We start from the raw sequence: 21,513 nt of genomic DNA, 5'->3' as shown, positions 1-21,513 counted from the left end.
TCCTGTAGTTAGGCCTATGATACCCACATGTTCCCTTTCCGCACTTTTGATGTAAATAGTGAACTTACCTTCAACATGTGATGTACTTAACTCTGATTGAGTTCTTTCCAGACGGTCAGTGTTTCTCAATAAGGAATAATCAGATAATCAGAATATGATTTGTTAACAGGGGAGCTGCTGCGATGACTGTTATCTCTGAGCAGTGCAGTGTGTCACTCTGAGTAGTATTAGCTTCGTCTGTTAGCTTGTAATGTCCATTGAGAACTGTGTCGTATTTGGCTCAAACACTGTTAGACAAACACAAGAAAGACTGTTAATAACAGAGGGGCAAAAATGGAGGGGAGATCTTTTTTTACGTGAGAGCAGTTTACCTGACAGTAATGCCAAGGCTACCAAAGGAGAAACAGCTTGTTCTGGTCCTTTCTTTTCTTTTGTTTTTCAAGTGGAGCTTAAGCCACTGTTTGTTGTCGTCGTCGTGTTCCAGTGACACTTGACTTGTGTTGCCGTGGAGACTCTGCGGTTTCTTCTCCGACGTTTGCACTTGCGTACACTACCAGCCACGGGAGACCAGAGCAATGACTAGTTTGAGATTAAGAAGCCATTTTGTTTTTTAAATCCGCCCGGCTCTTTGAAATGTGGGTGCTTATTAACACCCACACTTCCCCTATTCATCTCTCCGATCACTACAACACTGAAATGAGTCAGCCAAAGCAAAGCACCTTCACTTTTTAAAGGACTGTAGGGAAATTCAAATCGAACATGTATAAAATTAATCAAACATCTTCAATATTTGACTGTTTTGGGTTTTCCACTTACCGAGCAGTGGAAATCCCTAAAGCTTGCAATAATTATAAAAGCGATACTGAAAATGTAAACAGAGAAAATATGCAATAGAATAGGCAAAATAAACTATTTTATTCTGAACAAGTGTCAATATAAAGTACATTCAATATATATTAACTTTTTGTATTTATCATTTTATCCAAGTTATTCTGTTAAATTATACTCATAATCTTATAGCAGGGTAAGGGAAAATGCCACTTTTATCTTACATGCAGTGTCTTTGTATAATCTATTGAATGTATTTATGTCCAGAGAATGACAAAGCAATTATAATGTATATAATTATATGACCACCTATAGACACCTCCTATAGACAACAGTTAATGTCCTGCTGATTGTCCACTTCTAAACTAAAGGGAATAAGAGTGGTGTGTGGAAGCATACAGTATACATGTTCCAGGGCGGCCCTGTGGTAAACGAATAGAGCTGTGTGTAGTGATTACACTGGTCACTGGTGGGCCTGTTAATATTTGTGCCTGTTGTGTCTTACGCTAAATGGACTGTCAATAAAAGCACAGTGGAAATCACAGTCTCATCGATGGTGTGTGTTGTTGACCTGTTCGCATTCACAGCACGAGGTCTATATGGTTTACTATACATTCTCATCTGTATGTAGTATTTTAAAAAGTAGTGCACAGAGTATAACTTGAATTCATAAAAGGTTTATATGATTTGTTTGTCTCATACCTATTCACACTTTTGTCTAAATATCTACATATAAAACTTCCCTAATGACAAATACACTTCCAGAAACATTCCCAAACATGAGTCCTAATGACCCAAATATACTCCCAAAAACATTCCCAAACAGGAGTCCTAAGTACCCAAATATACTCCCAGAAACATTCCCAAACAGGAGCAGAGAGAAAGTAAACGAGACCACCAGAAGCCCTCTCCTGAGTCCCATCAGACATGTTAGCCCATTTAGGCCCATTAAAGACTCCTCCACTCCTCTACTCCTCCACTCCTCCACTCCTCCACTCGGTAAATAACACACATCCCACTTGGGATTCTCACTTCCTCAGTCAATGCACTGAAGTAAACAGTGGCCTTGCACAGCTACCCAAACTCTTGGCACTTTCTTGCGTTAAATCACCGCCGTGGTGTCAGTTTTCATCACGCCACTGTTTCCCTCTGTGGTTGTAGTTTTCCACCGTGGATAATATACCAGGTCAGGAGTTGTCGCCCCCTGCTGGTTGTTGCTCCTCGTTACGCTGAGTAGGCTGGGGACTGAGGATAGGGGCCACTGCTGGCTGTGATGGTTCCTGCTTCTCCATGATGGACTCTATGTAGTTCAGGAGAGAAGAGAAGAACTGTGGGACTCCCTCATAACCTGAGAGAGAGGAGAGAGAGGTAGCATAGAGAAAGAACAAACAGAGTCAAGTCACTTTCTGCCACCTTTGGGTTTTCTTCAATAGTCAAGCTTTGCCATGCTTCTGTAGACACTGTGCACTGCTATAAACAGACACAAACTGGCGCTTGTTCACTGAGTCTTTGGAATGATACTTCAACGAGGCCGATTGTGTACAGTCATTTCCTGGACTCTATAAACAGTTAATGTCGTAAATTATATTCTTATACTTTTCTACTTATTTTTATTTCTGTGTTAATAATTACATTTTTGTATGTTTAGTAGTGGCAAAACTGTCTGCTAAACACATAATATCACACATGAACAAGCTACAGTAATAACATGAACATGTGGCCACAGCATTTGAAACAACGCCAAGCTCATCATCGTCTACTGTACCTGGGAAGATGTTGATGTCGATGACGGTGAGTGTGTGTGTGTGAAGGTTCACGATGACGTCGACCCCGAACAGCGACATGCCGAGCTGTGCCCGCAGCTGCCTCACCAGTGCCACCATGGCGTCGTCACTCGGAGCGGGCAGCCGTGGCATGGTGTCGTCCAGCTGCCAGGAGCAGACAGTGATGAGCAGAGGTTGATTAGCTATGCAGGTCTGGGCATCAGTAGAGGTTGATTAGCTATGCAGGTCTGGGCATCAGTAGAGGGTGATTAGCTATGCAGGTCTGGGCATGTCGTAAGACCTCCACGGGCACGTGCCATGCCGTGCGTGCCATGTCTTTTTGACAGCTGGAGGCTAAACGCATAAATGATCACAAAAGGCGTCTGAGAGAAATGAGAATTGGCTGTTTTGAGATCAGGCTGAGTGGTTTTTGTTTCACTGTTTTGCTGGCGTAGCTTCTATATTTCCGCCAAACTCGGGCCCGGAGTGTTTTTGTGCCTCTTTGTTTTTGTTGGCTACCACCCACAGCTGCCATATGACGTGCTTGCCTGGACGTTTGGATACCCACATCCCATTAACAACCATAAATAGGCTTCTCTGTAAGGGCACTAATACAACACTCAACATTGTTATTTATTTTTCAATTTGCACATCACGCTCAAACTCCAGTCCAGAGCGCTTGTGTCGTGCCACCGGTCTCAGTCAGCATTACCTGACACGGGCGCGTTCACAACACATGTCAACTCAGTCAGCATCACCTGACGCGGCTGCGTTCACGACACATGTCAAACATAATGGAGGCTTCAGAGGAGTCACACTAGCCTGGTTGTGTGGAATATAATGAGATGAAAACCCAACGGCTGGGTCACACTGACCCAAGTTGTGTGTAATACAATATGATGAAAACCCAGCTGTTGGGTCACACTCACCGCTGTAAGATGGGAGGAAGACTCTGGCTTAGAGACGTCGTGGCTGTTGAAGAAAATGGTCGACCTGTCTGAGGAGGAGTGAGGACATAAAAAGGATTTTTAAAAACCAGATCTCAGTGCTTTCAATTCAGCTCTAGATAAGCAGTGGTGGACAGTAACGAAGTACATGTAATTCGTTACAATACTTAAGTAGCATATTGATGTATCTGTACTTTACTTAAGTATTTATATTTGGTGAGACTTTGTACTTTGACTTCACTACATTTTTAAGTGAAAACTCGTACTTTTACTCCGTTACGTTTATGAAAACCCTCTCGTTCCATTTTGGCAAAACGAATCACGTGTCCAAACTGCGTCCTGCACGCACTTCAGTGCGGCCCACCGAGCATGCATTAGTTTAGATCTGGCCCGCCACGCACTTAGGCTATCATTGGCTTTTCGCTATTTTTTTTTTTATTTATTTATTTTTTACTTCCAGCAACGACGTTGTGGTTAACATTCCTGCAAACTAACACTCTTCTTAGAGAACGTGTACATTTACAATGTCAATATCAATGTTACATAGAGATGAAAGCCTACTCTTTGAAATCTCTATTGCAGCAAATCTAATGTGCATGTTTGTTACTCATAACGTTACTCATAACGTAATAGGGAACGTGTGAGCGTGCATGAAAGGGAGAGAGTGCATTGATAACTGATATCTCCGCTTTATAAAAGGCAGCCACTGAGTGGAGCCGGCAAGAGTCTTAAAGTGACAGTGTACCATTTATAAATGAATCAAACAGCATCATAGTTCTTAACAAATGTATTTTCTACAACAAAATTACTTTGTCATTATTATCATAATGAGTCACATTATGGACACCAATTCTCTTTGTGATTGAATAATGTATCGTAAATAAATAAATGTTCTTAATAAATGCTAGGGGGAAGGAAGTGTTTGACCCCCTATGTAACCCTATGGGAATTTAACACAGGGGCAGGTAGATTTTTATTTTTAAAGGACAGCTATTTCATGGATCCAGGATAAATGCATCCTGATAAAGTTCCCTTGGCCGTTGTAATTAAAATAGCCCCACGTCATCATACCCTTCACCACAGCTAGAGATTGGCATGGTGCTTTTTCCAGTATAGGCCTATTAGCCTGTTTGATTTGCATTGAGCTCAATGAGCATTAAACAGGCTAATAGGCCTACTGGAAAAAGCACCATGGCAATCTGTTTGTTTGCAGTTTGATTTTTACTAATTTTTTTAATTAAGGCATTAAGATCAATTGTCAAATGATGATTTTATATTTCTCTTTTTAGGCAACTTTAGCATGGTATCAAATACATGTTCTCCCCACTGTAGATAGCTTCTAAGCAAATAGACAAATGTAAGAAACTATTTGAAGAGTGGCATTAGTATTTCACCTTATATAAGCTGATTTAGCAGGAGCTTTGATGTGAAAAGGATAAATTATAATTATTAAGCCATTAGAACCATAATTCATTGAAGTACTTTTACTTGTAATACTTAAGTACATGTGAAGGCAAATACTTTTATACTTCTACTTAAGTGAAAATTCAAAGTGGGTACTTTCACTTTTACTCAAGTAATATTTGACACAAGGTATCTATACTTTCACTTAAGTACATAATCAATGTACTTCGTCCACCACTGTAGATAAGTCCATACGTCTGTAGACATTCGTTAATGATTCTATTCACATGTTCAGGCAGAGATCACCATGGCTTTGTGTGTATTAACTAGCTCAGCTAGAACACTTAGCCTTGCCTCATGTAGTTTACTGTTTATTTGCTATTCTCTTACTGTTCATTTGCTATTCTCCTTATTTTCATTGTTTATTTTCATTAGGTTATTGTTTGAATTGACATTGTTTATTATTGCTATACTCTTCCTAATGTAGCCTGGCCAACCTTTTAAATTGTTCACTGTTAATTTAATTATTGTAGCCTCGGAGCCAGAGAGCAACGAGTGGGGGGCTATGAGCATCGACGGGGGGGGCACCTGTCGGGGGGGGGGGGGGGTACTGCAAAATATCTACTACAGAGCACTCTGTTTGGGGGGGCACAGAGACTTGTTTGGGGGGGCCTGCACCCCTATGGCCCCCCCTGACGCCGAGCCTGATGTTGCTTTGGACGAAAGTGTCTGCATAATCTGATAACTATTACCATCACCATAACACTTGCTCCCAAGGAACCATCAAACCTCGTAAATACTTCAACCCTGGAGAAGTCTGATTTAGTCCTTACTATAAACCATTCACTGTAAAGGCTTCACACGGAGCCTTGCCTCAGGGGGTGTAAAAGTGCATCACCACCAAAGATCCTAAAGGGACATGTCATGAGTGAGCAGTGTTGCCTAGTGTCCACTAGGGGGAGTACTGACCACAGGGCCCAGGGGGGAAGTTCTTGAGAGACGGTCTCTCCACAGTGAAGTGGTCGTCTCCCACCACAAACACCTTGTGCAGCACTGCTCCATGGTTCACAAAGCTTTGGAGGACACAGGGGGGGTGGACGTCACACAGCCCAGCCTCACTGAAGATCAGAGACATCTACAGGACATAACACACAAGCAGGCCATGACCCCCAAATAGATATACTGTATCTGTTTGGAGCTAGCTTGTTTTCATATATCTGATTATATCTTATATATTTGTTTAAATATTGTTTATATATATACATATATATTTTATATATATATATATATGTGTGTGTGTGTGTGTGTGTGTGTGTGTGTGTGTGTGTGTGTGTGTATGTGTGTGTAATATATGTATAGTTATTATTGTTACAACAATATATATATGTTATTTAACAATGTATATGTTTATTGTTATTATTGTTTAATTATGTTATTATTGTCATGTTATTATCGTTATAATTCAAGACTCAAGACTTTACAATGTGTTGAGCAGAGAAAGGTCTAGAACTTGTAGTGGTCTGGTACTTTTAGTAAGGAAGTCTGACACTGTAGCTAAAGAGAGCAATATACTGGACTACAGGGACAAAGGAAAACACTATAAAGTGTCCCAAATACTTGGACAAAACTGTAGCTAAAGAGACCAATATACTGGACTACAGGGACAAAGGAAAACACTATAAAGTGTCCCAAATACTTGGACAAAACTGTAGCTAAAGAGACCAATATACTGGACTACAGGGACAAAGGAAAACACTATAAAGTGTCCCAAATACTTGGACAAAACTGTAGCTAAAGAGACCAATATACTGGGCTACTACATGGAACAAGGGTAAAGAAAGTCTCTCAAAACACTCAGTACAACCTACCTCATGGGAACGGGATCCATGAGCTACTCTGGTCTTGCAGACTGCAAAGTTTGAGAGGGGAAAAAAAAGTGTAAATGATTACAGCACTGATAGTTAGAAAAATAACACGTTCACTTCCGCGTGTGCCCCTGAAGCCGTGACTGGCTGCGTCTCTCCACACTGGAGTACATAGGAAATGATTCGCAAGAAAATCTGCGGTAATCTATTTTAAGGACAAAGAGGGTCATTTAACCCTAGAATGGGAAACACTGTCGACATATTCTCAATCACTCAACGTACTGTAGCTGTCTCGCCTGTAGTGTTTAGCTGGCTCTTGAAGACTTATAAAATAAACATCACCTGCTGTACCTCATTAATTAATTCTCTTACAGAAAAACTCAAAATAATCTCACACAATTATGCTTATTGTAGGCTTTTCATCTGTTATTTTCAACGAATCCAGTGTTCATATTACACTGTTGTTTTAGTTGCTTTGGACAAAAATAGCAAACCGCCATAACCATAATCTTAAAAGCAGGTTTTTCAGACTGGGACATAGAGCTTGTGTGTGTCTTTGACTGACTCAGAGGGTAGCTGAGCTGTCTGCTCCGCACAGCAGCCTGTATCACGGACGGGTCCCTGGTGTTGATCTCCAGGTAAGGAGGGCAGCAGATGCTTCTTCCTACAGGATGGAGAAATACAGCGTTAAGTATTCCAAATCACTCCGGTACCGCGCACAGCCTGATTAGGGGCAGGTAGATTGCAGGAACATTTAAATAGCAATAAAAAGGATCATCTACCGCACACTGTTGACTTTTACTCGGTTTCATTCAGAGCTGACAATAACACTTTTCGCAAACTGTTTGATTTAGGGACAAATGTGACCCTGCAAAGCGAAACCAGTCATTTCGGTAAAATTTACAAAATAAAGTTATTGTGTTCACGTGAACCGCCATAAACTAAGCTTTCCAACGATATGTATATCGAGGGTATTACAAACTATCGCTAAGATCCAAAAGTTCCAAAGTTGACATGGTTCTCCTGTCACAATATGCCAGAAGAGAAATCACCTTTCTAAGCAGCGTGGACAATGGGAATGACTGCAAATGTGTTGAATCTTCGCCGGGTTTAACAGTCAAGAGGTATGTTTTTCCGTGAAATTAGTTCACAATATGAAACTGTAGGCTGTATACTGTCGAATTACGCGAAAACGTGAAATTCAACATTTTAACCCGGAAGTTTGTTTATTGTGGATTTTCTCAAAATAACGTTGTGAGCAAAGCGACTGATTTCGCTTTGAATGGTCACAAATAGAGGTAACACTACACACTATATAGGGCTCTTGGGGTGCTATCTAGAACCACACTGGCTTTAAAGAACCCTTGGGGGTTCCATATGCAATAGAACCAGTTTTGGTTCTATATAGTACCTTTTTTCTAAGAGTATACCGTAATTTCCGGAATATAAGGCACACCTGAATATAAGCCGCACCAGCAAAATTTAGGGGAAAAACACAAATGTGTACATATACAAGCCACACTGGACTATAAGCCGCAAGTGTTAGACCATAACCTGTAATATCCATAGGTTGAGAAGCCCCCCCCCAGTGGTTGTTAGCTGTAAAAACACACAGATTAGCCGCACTGTGGTATAAGCCGCAGGGTTTAAAGAATAGGAAAAAAGCCGTGGTTTATAGTCCGGAAATGACGGTACTCTGAGTCGTACAGACCTTCCAGTGTGCTCTGTAACTGGCTGATGATGCGATAGGAAGTGAAGCGGTCCAGCAGCTGGGTCATGGCTGGCAGTGGGTCCACAAGTACTGTCTCAGGATGTGCTGAGATGTAACTCTGACATAGAAACAACAACGCAACCACATGGACAGCATTCGTCACATCATCAGAACATCATCAGAATCAACTTTTCAAAGAGCAGCTGATCAGTGTAGCCTACATTTAGCTCAATTACATTCTAGAATCTAATGTGTCACCTGGAAATTGCTGAGGAGTTGTTCCGATTGGCTGTCATGTTCAGCCTCCACGATGACATCAGAGAGTTTGTGCACGATGACACTGAAGGGCCCTTGGGATGGCAGTGGCCGGCTGAGGTCTATCTGTGAGGGAAGACGGATTATTAAGGGCCCTTGGGATGCCAGTGGCCGGCAGAGGTCTATCTGTGAGGGAAGACGGATTATTAAGGGCCCTTGGGATGCCAGTGGCCGGCAGAGGTCTATCTGTGAGGGAAGACGGATTATTAAGGGCCCTTGGGATGCCAGTGGCTGGCTGAGGTCTATCTGTGAGGGAAGACGGATTATTTTATGGGTTCTGGCTTTCCTGACTAATTCAATTTCTGTGCCATGAGCTGCTTGTGCAAGCACGTCATGTGACAGCTACAGCTAACAGCAGACAAAAAAGGGAAACAACTAACAACAACAAAGCTTTGTTGTGCCACACAGCGGTCCATCAGTCACACAGAGGCTGCCATCAAGGCAGCATAGCGCTCTATTAGTCACACAGAGGCTGCCATCAAGGCAGCACAGCGCTCTATTAGTCACACAGAGGCTGGCATCAAAGCAGCATAGCGCTCCATCAGTCCAGTCACACATAGGCTGGCATCAAGGCAGCACGGGCGGTGACTCGACAGATCTGATGGAACCTTTCTACGGGCCCCTTTGTGAGTACAGGGTCCTTGGAATCATCTTAGCGTTCCATCGTCTGCTGTGTCAGAGCTGATGCTGAGTCTACTTGCCCTATACACTTCCATGATTTAGACGACAGTGTATTCTTCCAATGAACAAACCTGATGAAATACAACCCCACCAGACCAGAGAGTGACAACACAACACCTCTGAGGAAGTGACTGTGTTGTAATTAACACGTCCCTATTTCAGAGTCGCCCGCTGAGGCTATTGAGGACATTTCTTCTCTGGCAAAAAGACCAATTCAGCAACATGGGCCTACCAGTGAAGTCAGACCCACAGAGACCTGTATGTATGAGATCACAAAGCCTACAATGGGCACCTGCCACCTGCCAGCTATTGTGAGAGAAACAGGTGGTTACAGGTGGCAGTGACAGAACTGGCTGCCATGAATGTAAAGTCATCTGCTACAGACAGGAGAGAAGCCCAAGGGTTTGTGTCGGTTTAAGTTGGTGCACAAATACGAGATATTTAAACTCATTATAACTCCAAAACTTTAACATGATGCAATCTGCATTGTCCCAAACAAACGAGTAAAACTTGTTTCGAAAAAAAAAAACACTTCGCACAGGAGGCAAGCCTACTATCAGATTCCTCTCTCGAAGTTCTTTTCGGTAAAATGTACAGCAGAAATCTCACTTATCATACAAATAGCTGAACTCACCTCGACCACGTCAATGCCACGACCCCTGTAAAGTAGCGCAGAGAATAATCGTATCACAAGACAGTTTATTTAAATGAAGACAGCGGTAATAATGTTACAGTGGTCTGTGAGACTTACGCACAGAGGTCCGCAAACGCTGACAAATTCATACGTTTTCTTTTCTTGTCACTTAAGCAGAATCCAACCCGACGGCTTGCCATTTGGTTTCCTCTTGGCTCGTGCTCAAAGCTGGGGTGAGCTCCGGAGTAACACAGCAGAAAGGGTTGAGACGGAGGTGGGTCTCTTGCAGGTGGAGACATACCGCTGTCATTAGGCTACACTGAATACCTCGTCAAATCCATCAATTGTAGTCGAAATAAAATGTAGTCTGGTAACAAAATAAATAAATAACGAAATGTTCGTTAAAGTGCCAAAAAGGTCCTTTTGTTTTTCTGTTTCATATCATTTGATTTCGCCTACAAGGTGTCCGAAGATCAAGAACTACAGCTTCCCTGTTGAATAAAAAAAAGAATCCCATCGTTCCTCGCGAATAGAAAGAGAAAGCAAAAGGTATATAACTCCGGGAAGTTGATTGAAAAGCTGTATCATTGTTCAGCCTGCTCGGTGTCGTGGACTAGCTAGACCTGCTAACGTGAATATCTACTTGATATGACAAACTGTAAACGGTTTACACATAATTAGTTATTTCTTAGGCTAACGCACAGAGATGTCTCGGGGCTCGAATGCTGGGTTTGATCGTCATATTACAATATTCTCACCAGAGGGCCGTCTTTACCAAGTCGGTAAGGTTATCACTCACTCGTTGAAACTCTTAGCAAAATGGGTTATGTATGGGCACATCCAATGCATTGACTTGTTGATCGTAAACATCAGCACAATTTAAATACTTGGGGGTCCACTTAATCACCTTGCAGAAGTTGCATTGGACCTGAGCAGACCTAGTTTGTTGTCATGTGTAGCCTACTGTATGTCCCATGCGTACATCCGGCCTAGTTTGACGATTCACGTTGGATTCCTCCATTATCCTCTTATATTGGGCGCTGACTTTGTGTACTCTTTTGTATTTTAATATTTGTCTTGCCATTCTGCACAGAATATGCCTTCAAAGCTATCGCACAGAGTGGTCTGACGTCAGTGGGGATCCGAGGCAAGGACTGTGCCGTCGTAGTCACGCAGAAGAAAGTGCCGGTAAGATGCTTCACCTGAGCGTTGGAAGTGTGTCCCCTCATTCGACATAATACGACTCTTAGATATTGGTATCAGTGTCTCACCTCACCAATGTTCACACTTTCAATGTCTATGGAGTTTAAGCTCACCATAATTAGGCGTCTGACAAGACTAGATTGAAAGATACTTCATTGATCACCAATTAAGGGGAATTCAAGGAGGGGCTTGAGATGGTTTGCAAAATGGATGTTCAGAATTATGTGATATATGTGGCGTTTGCTGTGAGTATGGACAACGTGTAATTATTAGGAAAGACAAAAAAAGCTACTGCCTGTAGTTTGACATGCAGTCACTGAGCTGATTGAGTCTGGGATAAGGCCCTGTCAGACCTGGGACACATTCTCTCAACATTAGACTTTACATTGAGCCTACATCAGCGTACCGTACACTCATGAAGCATGATTCTGGTGTGGTGATGTGCCAAAGTACCCATGTCCCCTCTGTGTTCCTGCAGCAAAATGTATTGGCTGGAATAGCACATGGCTTGGCCTGAGTTTGCTCTGATCCCATTCACAGAGCTAGGTCTGAGTATGAGTATTAGTTATTTTGAGCACATACACACACACACACACACACACACACATACACACACACACACACACACACACACACACACACAGACACACACACACACACACACACACACACACATTCACACGCACAAATACACAAACTGAACAGACAGCTATAGGACCTTGTGAAGAAAAGTGCTCACAGACGGCACTTTACAGTAATACAGCGTGTGTCTGAGCCTGACTTATCATACCCATCTGGCTCTAACAGACTCGTCATCCTCTGCTGGGCTACTGAGTCTGTTTCTCAAGTGTCCCAAGGCAGCAGGCAGCAGCTGAGGTGGAACAGCTTCGCATCCTAACATGGAGCAGCTCAAGTGCACTAGAGTATTTTCGCTGATTTTTAGCTTTCGCAGTGTTGTTTTCACTTTTATTTCAAAGCTTGCTGGCAATAATCATTCAAATTCCCATATGTATGCATGCATATTCTAGCCCTGCTGCAGGTAGCCTACTGTCACACCGTATTGAGAACGTTGGAAAAATGAACATTCTAAAGAATATCTGAGTTCGTGGGATTCAACATGGAATTTTAGAACCACTGCAAAAACTGTTGCAAAAACTGAATCTTTTGTTTGAATGTTTAAATCTTACCGGTGAAGGGTACCCAGAGCTACCGTATGTTTTAATATTTACTGGAAACAACAACCAAACATTATTTTGTATTCTTTTGAATTGTGTGCATTGAAAGAGAGAGTTAAATTATGGCCAGTGTGAGAAACGAAGGTTACTTACATGTAAATGACCATATGCAAAGTTGGAGTGCTTTGGCAGACTTGATATAAACTTGATATTGATTATATAAATGTATATTATTTATTTATTTATATTTTTTTACATATATTTTCGGGGCTTTTTTACCTTTTTTCATAGGACAGTGAAGAGTGAGACAGGAAGCAAGTGGGAGAGAGAGATGGGGTGGGATCAGGAAATGACCGCAGGTCAGACTCGAACCTGAGTCCCGTGGGCACTCGGACCCGTTCATGGCTTGAGCGCTGTATAGTCTGTTGCGCCACAGCACCCCCCAAATGTATAATGTTTGTGTCTCTCCGCAGGACAAGCTCCTGGACCCATCCACAGTGACCAACCTGTTCCCTCTCACCCCCCGCATAGGCTGTGTCATGACTGGGCACTTTGGTGAGTTTCTGCGTCTCATCTGTTTAACTGTCTGGTTGGTTACATTTCAAAAGAATTACTGGCAGACCTATTTCTTTAATGTAGTGGCACAAACATATGAACATACACATGCACACACACACACACACACACACACACACATCACAACACTCTCTCACACTCTCACTCTCTCTGGTTGTGTCTCTCACAACACACTCTCACACTCTCTGGTTGTGTCTCTCACAACACACTCTCACACTCTCTGGTTGTGTGTCCCCTCTAACGGACAACACACTCACACACTCTCTGGTTGTGTGTCCCCTCTAGTGGACAACACACACTCACACACTCTCTGGTTGTGTGTCCCCTCTAGTGGACAACACACACTCACACACTCTCTGGTTGTGTGTCCCCTCTAGTGGACAACACACACTCACACACTCTCTGGTTGTGTGTCCCCTCTAGCGGACAACACACACTCACACACTCTCTGCTTGTGTGTCCCCTCTAGCGGACAACACACACTCACACACTCTCTGGTTGTGTGTCCCCTCTAGCGGACAGTCGCTCGCAGGTGCACCGAGCGCGAGTGGAGGCAGGGGAGTGGAAGTACAAGTTTGGCTATGACATCACGGCGGACATGTTGTGTCGGCGTCTGGCGGACATATCGCAGGTCTACACGCAGAATGCCGAGATGAGGCCGCTGGGATGCTGTGAGTCGCCTGCTCTTTACTGTGTTACCATGACCACGGCCCTTTACAGCGTTACCATGACCACGGCTCTTTACAGTGTTACCATGACCACGGCCCTTTACAGCGTTACTATGACCACGGCTCTTTACTGTGTTACCATGACCACGGCCCTTTACAGCGTTGCCATGACCATGGCTCTTTACTGCGTTACCATGACCGCAGCCCTTTACTGCGTTACCATGACCACAGCTCTTTACAGTGTTACCATGACCACGGCCCTGTACAGTGTTACCAACTTAGTTGGTTGACAATGGGAAATGAATTAAGGGAATCCTCCTCCTCCTCCCCCCCCCCTCCTCCTCCTCCTCCTCCTCCCATCTCAACTCATTTCATCTCATCTCATCCCACCTTCCTCAAAATCTCTCACTTCCACCTCACAACTCCCTCTGTCGCCATGGAGATCTGAATCCCCGTCCACTTCCTGTTGTCCCATGTGTCCAGGTATGATCCTGGTTGCCATGGATCCCCAGAAGGGCCCGGTGCTGTACAAGTGCGACCCGGCCGGCTACTACTGTGGCTTCAGGGCCACGGGGGTGGGGGCCAAGCAGCAGGAGGCCAACAGCTACCTGGAGAAGAAGCTCAAGAAGAGGCCCGAGCTCACCTACGAGAGGAGCGTGGAGGTGACGACTGTGTGTGTGTGTGTGTGTGTGTGTGTGTGTGTGTGAGAGTGTGTGTGTGTGTGTGTGTGTGTGTGTGTGTGAGAGGAGAGGAGAGTAGAGGTGAGGACTGTGTGTGTGTGTGTGTGAGAGAGAGAGAGAGAGAGGAGAGGAGTGTGGAGGTGAGGACTGTGTGTGTGAGAGTGTGTGTGTGTGTGTGTGTGTGTGTGTGTGAGAGTGGGGAGGAGTGTGGAGGTGAGGACTGTGTGTGTGTGTGTGTGTGAGAGAGAGACACTTAGTTATTTAGCTGATGCTTTTCTCCAAAGCGACTTAACCCTATAGGACCAATCAGGGTACAGCGTTGTACAGGACATCTTAGTGCTGCAATACAGTAGGTGCTCCACACATAGAATAAGGGAGAGAGATATCTTCTACATGTCTGTGTGTTGTGCTCCACACATAGAATAAGGGAGAGATATATCTTCTACATGTCTAATAGGTGCTCCACACATAGAATAAGGGAGAAAGATATCTTCTACATGTCTGAATGTTGTGCTCCACACATAGAATAAGGGAGAAAGATATCTTCTACATGTCTGTGTGTTGTGCTCCACACATAGAATAAGGGAGAGAGATATCTTCTACATGTCTAATAGGTGCTCCACACAGAATAAGGGAGAGAGATATCTTCTACATGTCTGAATGTTGTGCTTAAGGCATTAGAGGATAGTATTTAGACCTTTTATGTTGCTATTTGTTACTTTTTATTTATGAGATACTCATTGAATACTCATGCACAACGCAGCAAAGGCATTTTTTTGTCAAATGATGCTCGATAGCCAATGCTACACACACACCATTGGAGCCATACAGAATATCCCTGCTTCTCTACGTACTGCGTAGTTGTCCAGCTCTGATTCCACACATCCTTTCTTTTCTTTCTCTCTTTCCTTTTTATCTCTCTCCCTCTCTCTTCCTTTCTCTTTCTCTCTCTCTCTCCCTCAGATGGCCATATCCTGTTTGTCCTCAATCCTCGCCATGGACTTCAAGTCTACTGAGCTAGAAGTCGGTGTGGTGACTAAAGAGATTCCTAAGTTCAGGTACAAGATATATGATTGGACATCACCGCACACCAAAGAGACAAATGAACTCTATCATACACAATGTGTAACAATTGCAGGTATGACAAATGAACTGTATCATACACAAGGTGTAAAATTCACAGGTATGGTTTTAAGGTTTCGAAAATTTTGAAAGATTGTTTGATTTGGCTTTTTATGCTTTTAATGATAGAGATAGTGGAGAATGACAGGAAGTGAATGGGAGAGAGAGCAGGGGTGGGATACGAAAAGGACCACGGGGCGGAAATCGAACCCGGGTCGCCAGCGTATGGTGTACTGTAGGTGCCCCAGCCAGTTGCGCCACAGCTGGGGCCATATAGTGATTTTTTTTTAAGGGATAACTGGGCTGGCTGAGCCCAGACCAATTCTCAAATCTCAGTGGTGTGACTTGGAACACTTTGCTCACTTCCGAATCCCAAGGGGCTTGAAAATCCAGCAGTGCAGTTCGATTTCAGTTGCTGCCTTCAGTTATTACCCAATTAGAGAAGTACAGCAAACACATCTGTCTTTTTCATGGTTCTAGATGCAGTTTTTCCCTCAATTCCAAAGAAAATACATGTCAGTATCATACAGTATATATGTTGAACAGCACTGCTACAATAAGTGTATCCCGCTGTCTGTCATCATATATAAAGCCTGCCCCATGCCAGATAAGCAGTTGTGATTGGTCTCCTTGGTGATTCCGAAATCAGCTGAAATGGGAAGTTCAGATGGGTGTGTAGAGCAAATTTTAGATGTGCTCTCCAATTCGTCTTGGTTCAACCAAACTACTTCAGGGGACTAAATTTGATTTAGAAAAGTATCCGATAACTTAAGGCAGAAAAAAATCTTTGTTCAAGATATTGATAAACAAGATCTTGATATTGATTAACCCACCTTGTGGAATAAAGTACACAATTCTGTCTGCTAGACGGTGATGAGTCACTGGGTTCCTCATGAAGTGTCTGAAACACATGGGAGAGCATGGACAGGGTTTCAGTGCAAATGGATGGGAGTCCTGTCATCAAAAATCAAAAGGAGTTGCTGTGTGCACGTCCCACCTCTTGGCAGGTGCAGGGCAAATGGAACTAGCTTCAATAAAAAGAATGTAATGTCCGCAACACATGCTTTTAGCAGCCCAACTTTTCTGTGGGAGTTCAGTCTTCAGCAGTTTTTTTTTTTTTTTTTTTTAAATATGAAATGGGAGTTAAAAGCAGTGTTGCTGACATGACATTCTTTTTATTGAGCCCTGTGGAAAATGTCCTTTTGTTTGTCATTTTCTTGCTTTTGTGATATATCTGTGACAGTGACCCAGTAGCCCAGCTTATCTCTCTTTCTCAGTTCTCATTATTAAAGATGCTACTGCGTAAATAAATCAGAACAAACGTCAGCATCCATTTTGTGACTCCTCTGCAGGACGCTCACTGAGGCGGAGATTGAGACTCATCTGAGCGCCATCGCAGACAGAGAATGAGCTGACCCTCACACACACTACACACTGGACCAGCTCACGGGCTGGACACGGCTGGAGACGCATCGGGGCAGAAACACACACACACACACACACACACACACACACACACACACAGTCACTCACTCACTCAAACACACACAGACAGACACACATACTCACTCACTCAAACACATGCAGACAGACAGACACACACACTCTCTTTCTCACACACACACACACACACACACACACACACACACACAGGGTGTTTTAGTACAACTATGTTACCTTTAGTTGCAGACAGGATGAGCACGGTGAGGGAGAGGGAGAGGGGGGGTTATGCTCTATGTCTGTTCTGCTTATTACTGTAATAACACACACTTGGTGTGGATGGCATGTCCTTGTCCCTGTTCAGGTTGGTTTATATTGAACAGATGATCGTTTGTCACCAGCAAATGCCTTGTCTTGTCACAGCCCCAGATTAACATGGCCATTTCACCAAACTGCAGTGCTTTTCAATAAAATATCAAAAGGAAATGTAGTCCCTTTGTATTTTATCAGGATAATAATGTTTCCTCTTTATTTATTTCTTGCCACCAACTAGCACAGTGTTAAATGCCTCACTGTGAATATTAGCACGACACACAGCATGATGCATCAATGTGAAGTATGATTGTAATGCACTTGAGGTTAGATTCAACACAATGTTGTTAACTGTGATACAGTATGTTGACACACATTGCTGAAGTTAAACTAATCAACCACAAGATGGCGATGTTGAGTCATTGTAGTTTTTGAGACATTGCCCATCTGTGAAGGCTGCCACTCGGTCTAGATAGGCCTACACTGCATTTATTTTCGGTGGAATACCGCTACCTCGCAAAACATAGACATTTGCCAGATACCAACATACACAGTTAGATATATTGTTTTCGCTAATCTGGTGCTGTGGTATGTTGCTAACATTGTGCTGATCACACGTTGCCCAGTCATCACTAATGCTTATTAAAAATATGCATTTGGCATTTAGATTATTGTTGTTGTGGAGGTCTTGTTCATATTCATCTCAATGACGCATGTACGCACGGGCATATAAACAATCAAGAGATGACACAGTTTTAATCTCTTTGTTTTCCAGGGGTCTCACTGATGCACAGATTGGCTGGTAGTTTATAGGCCAACATGACAATATACGCATAAAATAGTGTCAAAAGTAGGCTATTCACTGCCTCTTGTAGGCCAGTCTTATTTATTTATCTAAAAAAAATGGGATGGGGCGACCATGCGAAGTACTTTCGTGCTTTTCAATCATCTATAGCTATGTGTAATTTTCAAATGATGTATCATAAAAATATAGGTTGCAATCTAATCACCACATCAATCATATTGAGGAATCAGAGATGGCACGCAATGTTTAGTAGGCCTATAGCCCATACAATGAATAATGTTATTGCGTTTTTTGTTGTTGTTGTTGTTGTTGTTTTTAAGGGTTACTGCAATAGCTTGTTATAATAAGTACATTTCAAAGGGACTCTAGGCCTACCAAGAGGCCTTTTTAAATGCTGACATATTTCATTGCAACTTTGCAGCCCAATTTGCCCACAAGGCCTACACGTTTTGTTACTTTTAAATGCTAACATATGCCTCAAAAGACACACTTTCATGCGGGTCCAGTGGGAGCATTGTTTGAGCGCGAGGGGTTACTGCGGAGACCTCTCGGTCCCGCGGGGCAGATCACGCCCGCGGGCTAATCGCCGTCCGCCAGCCAATTAAGCAGAACAAATTAATTCTATTAGCCGAGAAATGAACGCTTTCTGTTCCCCTGGCTCACATCCCTGTGGCTTAGAACATGTCCTAAAGCATTGTAAAACACAAAGCTGAGGAAATGTTTATTTTTACTATCAATAAGTAACCTGCAGGCGATGTGCAGGCTACTCGTGTACTTGTAAGGTATCAGTTTATGGCTAATGGAAATATTTGTATAGGCCTATATATTTTTTTAAATATTGTTTTTTATATATATACAGGGGAGGGTTAGGCTACGATTATATATTTGCCAACTCTGCCAGACGTGATGTTCCGCACGTTATGACGACAGGTGTTGTGCTCAAATCTTCTGTCCTCCCTTCATCAGCGGTTTCGGTCTGGATCTGGCACCCAGACAAGATCACCTTGACGTCAAGACGATTTGCCCAGATTCTCATTCAGCATCAGCATAGATAGGCCTGTGCAACCCATTCACTGCTTGGAATTTGATGGTGTAGCTACAACTACATAAACAAAAATGAAAAAGGTATGCTATTATCTTATATTGCTATTTTATAGTATATTATATTAGTCTATCTATATAACATTGTGCTTATCACTGATTGAATGTTAACTTGTGATCAAATTGACCTATTCTCTGAATCTGCGTAGCCTAGTAAGAATATATAATGCTTTATATGATTCATCCAGAAGAATATATGACTGTCATAACAGCACCATCCTGCGCCTGTGCACAAACACATTCAAATAAATTCAGTTTTGGAAAAAAACTGCCACATTGCTCTGCCAAGGAGGGGAAGAGTTATATACTGCAGTTTGATGGCCATCGGGAGGAAGGACCTACAGTATGTCTCTCAGAGGACCGTTTGGGTAGCATACTACACATACTAAATATCCATACTACATGCTACCATACGACATAATCAAATCTGTTCTGTTTGAGGTGATTCAACATACTACACACTACGTATCCATACTGCACACTAAATATCCATACTATACGGCATAATTAAATATGTTCTGTTTGGGGTCATTCAACATATACTACACACTACATATCCATACTGCACACTAAATATCCATACTACATAATACCAAACGGCATAATATGTTCTGTTTAGGGTGATTCAATACATACTACACAGTACACACTACATATCCATGCTACATGCTACATATTCATGCTATCTAAACACATTCTGTTTGAGGTCGTTCATGATTTTGGCCCCTACTCTCCTTCTCACACACACACTAGATCATTGGGTTTGATCACATGGAGGAGAGAGGAGAGGAGAGGAGGAGAGGAGAGGAGGAGAGGAGGAGAGGAGGAGAGGAGGAGAGGAGAGGAGCCACAGGCTCTGAGGGCCCCCACTGCTCACGTCCACGTAATCAAAGAATCCTGAGCCGGCAGGCTGGGCCTCGAGCCCTACAGCCACTGGCACCGGCCGCTGTTTACCGGCTTTGGGCTGGAGCCGTCGGAGGGGCAGTGGGAGAGGACGTGGGCCGAGGGGGGGTTTCCTGGACGGTGATTACGGGGCTTGGGAACGCTGGGATCTGTGAGTTAGTTCCAAGCAAATCAGCGCGGAGAGTCCCGGAAGTCTCTGGAGAAGCTTATTGGGGGGCGGGCCTGTTCTCATGCAGCTCTATGGGCTGCTTCAGGCCCACTTGGACTCGTTTCGGCGACAGCTTGTTGTAGTCGGTTGTTGCAATCGTGGAGTGCATCACTGTTTCTGGTAGAGAGAGAGACACACACACACACACACACACACACACACACACACACACACACACACTATGTCCAGTGGATTTATGAGGTTTCCAAAATGCGTCTGAGGTGTTGAGGCTGGCAGGGATATTGCTCATATCTGAATGCTCAAAGACAGTATCTTAATCTACATGTATGCGTGTATGTGTGTGTGTGTGTGTGTGTGTGTGTGTGTGTGTGTGTGTACTGTATTGTGTGTGAGCATCTTCATGTCAGCCTTTGTGTGTGTATTGTGTGTGGTCTCTATTGTTGCATCTGCGTGGCTGGTCCAGGGAGCCTTGTGTGTGTGTGTGTGTGTGTGTGTGTGTGTGTGTGTGTGTGTGTGTGTGTGTGTGTGTGAGTGTGTGAGTGTGAGTTCACCTTCCCCAAGGTCTGCACAGTGCCGCCCATCTGTGCCACTCTGGAGGATTACCACCAATCCGTCTGTCTGCTGCGCCAAAGTGCTGACTGACACAGCCAGATTAACATAGCAGAGAGGAGAGGAGAGGAGGAGAGGAGAGGAGAGGAGAGGAGAGGAAGAGAGGAGAGGAGAGGAGAGGAGGAGAGGAGAGGAGAGGAGAGGAGGAGAGGAGAAGAGAAGAGAGGAGAGGAGAGGAGAGAGGAGAGGAGAGGAGAGGAGAGGAGAGGAAGAGAGGAGAGGAGAGGAGAGGAGGAGAGGAGAAGAGAAGAGAGGAGAGGAGAGGAGAGAGGAGAGGAGAGGAGAGGAGGAGAGGAGAAGAGAAGAGAAGAGAGGAGAGGAGAGGAGAGAGGAGGAGAGGAGAGGAGAGGAGAGGAGGAGAGGAGAAGAGAAGAGAGGAGAGGAGAGGAGAGAGGAGAGGAGAGGAGGAGAGGAGAAGAGGAGAGGAGAAGAGAAGAGAGGAGAGGAGAGGAGAGAGGAGAGGAGAGGAGGAGAGGAGAAGAGAAGAGAGGAGAGGAGAGGAGAGAGGAGGAGAGGAGAGGAGGAGAGGAGAGGAGAGGAGAGGAGGAGAGGAGAGGAGGAGAGGAGAGAGAAGAGAAGAGAGGAGAGGAGAGGAGAGGAGA

General features: G+C 43.7%; 2 protein-coding genes across 4 annotated transcripts; one reads left to right on the top strand and one right to left on the bottom strand.

Moving 5' to 3' along the window:
* Positions 1–896: 896 nt before the first annotated feature.
* LOC134099432 (inositol-tetrakisphosphate 1-kinase-like) lies at positions 897–10,665 on the bottom strand. Of its 3 annotated transcripts, none has more exons than XM_062552303.1 (10): positions 10,266–10,665; positions 10,149–10,173; positions 8,777–8,899; positions 8,519–8,636; positions 7,373–7,471; positions 6,811–6,851; positions 5,912–6,077; positions 3,521–3,588; positions 2,594–2,756; positions 897–2,176 (listed from the first exon to the last, which is right to left on the bottom strand). In XM_062552303.1, exons 1-10 carry the CDS (start codon positions 10,445–10,447, stop codon positions 2,016–2,018), a joined length of 1,146 nt encoding a protein of 381 aa, XP_062408287.1. In that variant the 5' UTR covers positions 10,448–10,665; the 3' UTR covers positions 897–2,015. The 3 variants fall into 3 exon arrangements, with proteins under 3 accessions (XP_062408287.1, XP_062408288.1, XP_062408289.1); XM_062552304.1 differs by having other exon boundaries at positions 10,270–10,379; XM_062552305.1 differs by having other exon boundaries at positions 8,777–8,895; positions 10,266–10,367.
* Positions 10,666–10,688: 23 nt separating this feature from the next.
* Positions 10,689–17,498, top strand: psma6l (proteasome 20S subunit alpha 6, like). Its single transcript, XM_062552306.1, has 7 exons — positions 10,689–10,930; positions 11,242–11,336; positions 13,000–13,081; positions 13,618–13,773; positions 14,254–14,432; positions 15,414–15,508; positions 16,925–17,498. The coding sequence occupies exons 1-7, from the start codon at positions 10,855–10,857 to the stop codon at positions 16,980–16,982; spliced, it is 741 nt and encodes a 246-aa protein (XP_062408290.1). The 5' UTR covers positions 10,689–10,854; the 3' UTR covers positions 16,983–17,498.
* Positions 17,499–21,513: the final 4,015 nt, after the last annotated feature.

Source organism: Sardina pilchardus, chromosome 13 (genome assembly GCF_963854185.1).
Source record: "Sardina pilchardus chromosome 13, fSarPil1.1, whole genome shotgun sequence".
Taxonomy (NCBI): domain Eukaryota; kingdom Metazoa; phylum Chordata; class Actinopteri; order Clupeiformes; family Clupeidae; genus Sardina; species Sardina pilchardus.
Note: the sequence above shows the minus strand (reverse complement) of the source record. Positions and strands in the feature narration are given on the sequence as shown.

What these genes read in the sequence shown, in the direction of transcription:
- psma6l (XM_062552306.1), top strand. Translation starts at nt 10,855, where the DNA reads ATGTCTCGGGGCTCGAATGCTGGGTTTGATCGTCATATTACAATATTC. An exon ending in CCTACGAGAGGAGCGTGGAG is followed by an intron (nt 14,433 to 15,413) that starts GTGACGACTGTG and finishes TCTCTCCCTCAG; the next exon opens with ATGGCCATATCCTGTTTGTC. An exon ending in AAAGAGATTCCTAAGTTCAG is followed by an intron (nt 15,509 to 16,924) that starts GTACAAGATATA and finishes ACTCCTCTGCAG; the next exon opens with GACGCTCACTGAGGCGGAGA.
- LOC134099432 (XM_062552303.1), bottom strand. Translation starts at nt 10,447, where the DNA reads ATGTCTCCACCTGCAAGAGACCCACCTCCGTCTCAACCCTTTCTGCTG. An exon ending in CTTCCTCCCATCTTACAGCG is followed by an intron (nt 2,757 to 3,520) that starts GTGAGTGTGACC and finishes TGCTCCTGGCAG; the next exon opens with CTGGACGACACCATGCCACG. An exon ending in CGACATCAACATCTTCCCAG is followed by an intron (nt 2,177 to 2,593) that starts GTACAGTAGACG and finishes CCTCTCTCTCAG; the next exon opens with GTTATGAGGGAGTCCCACAG.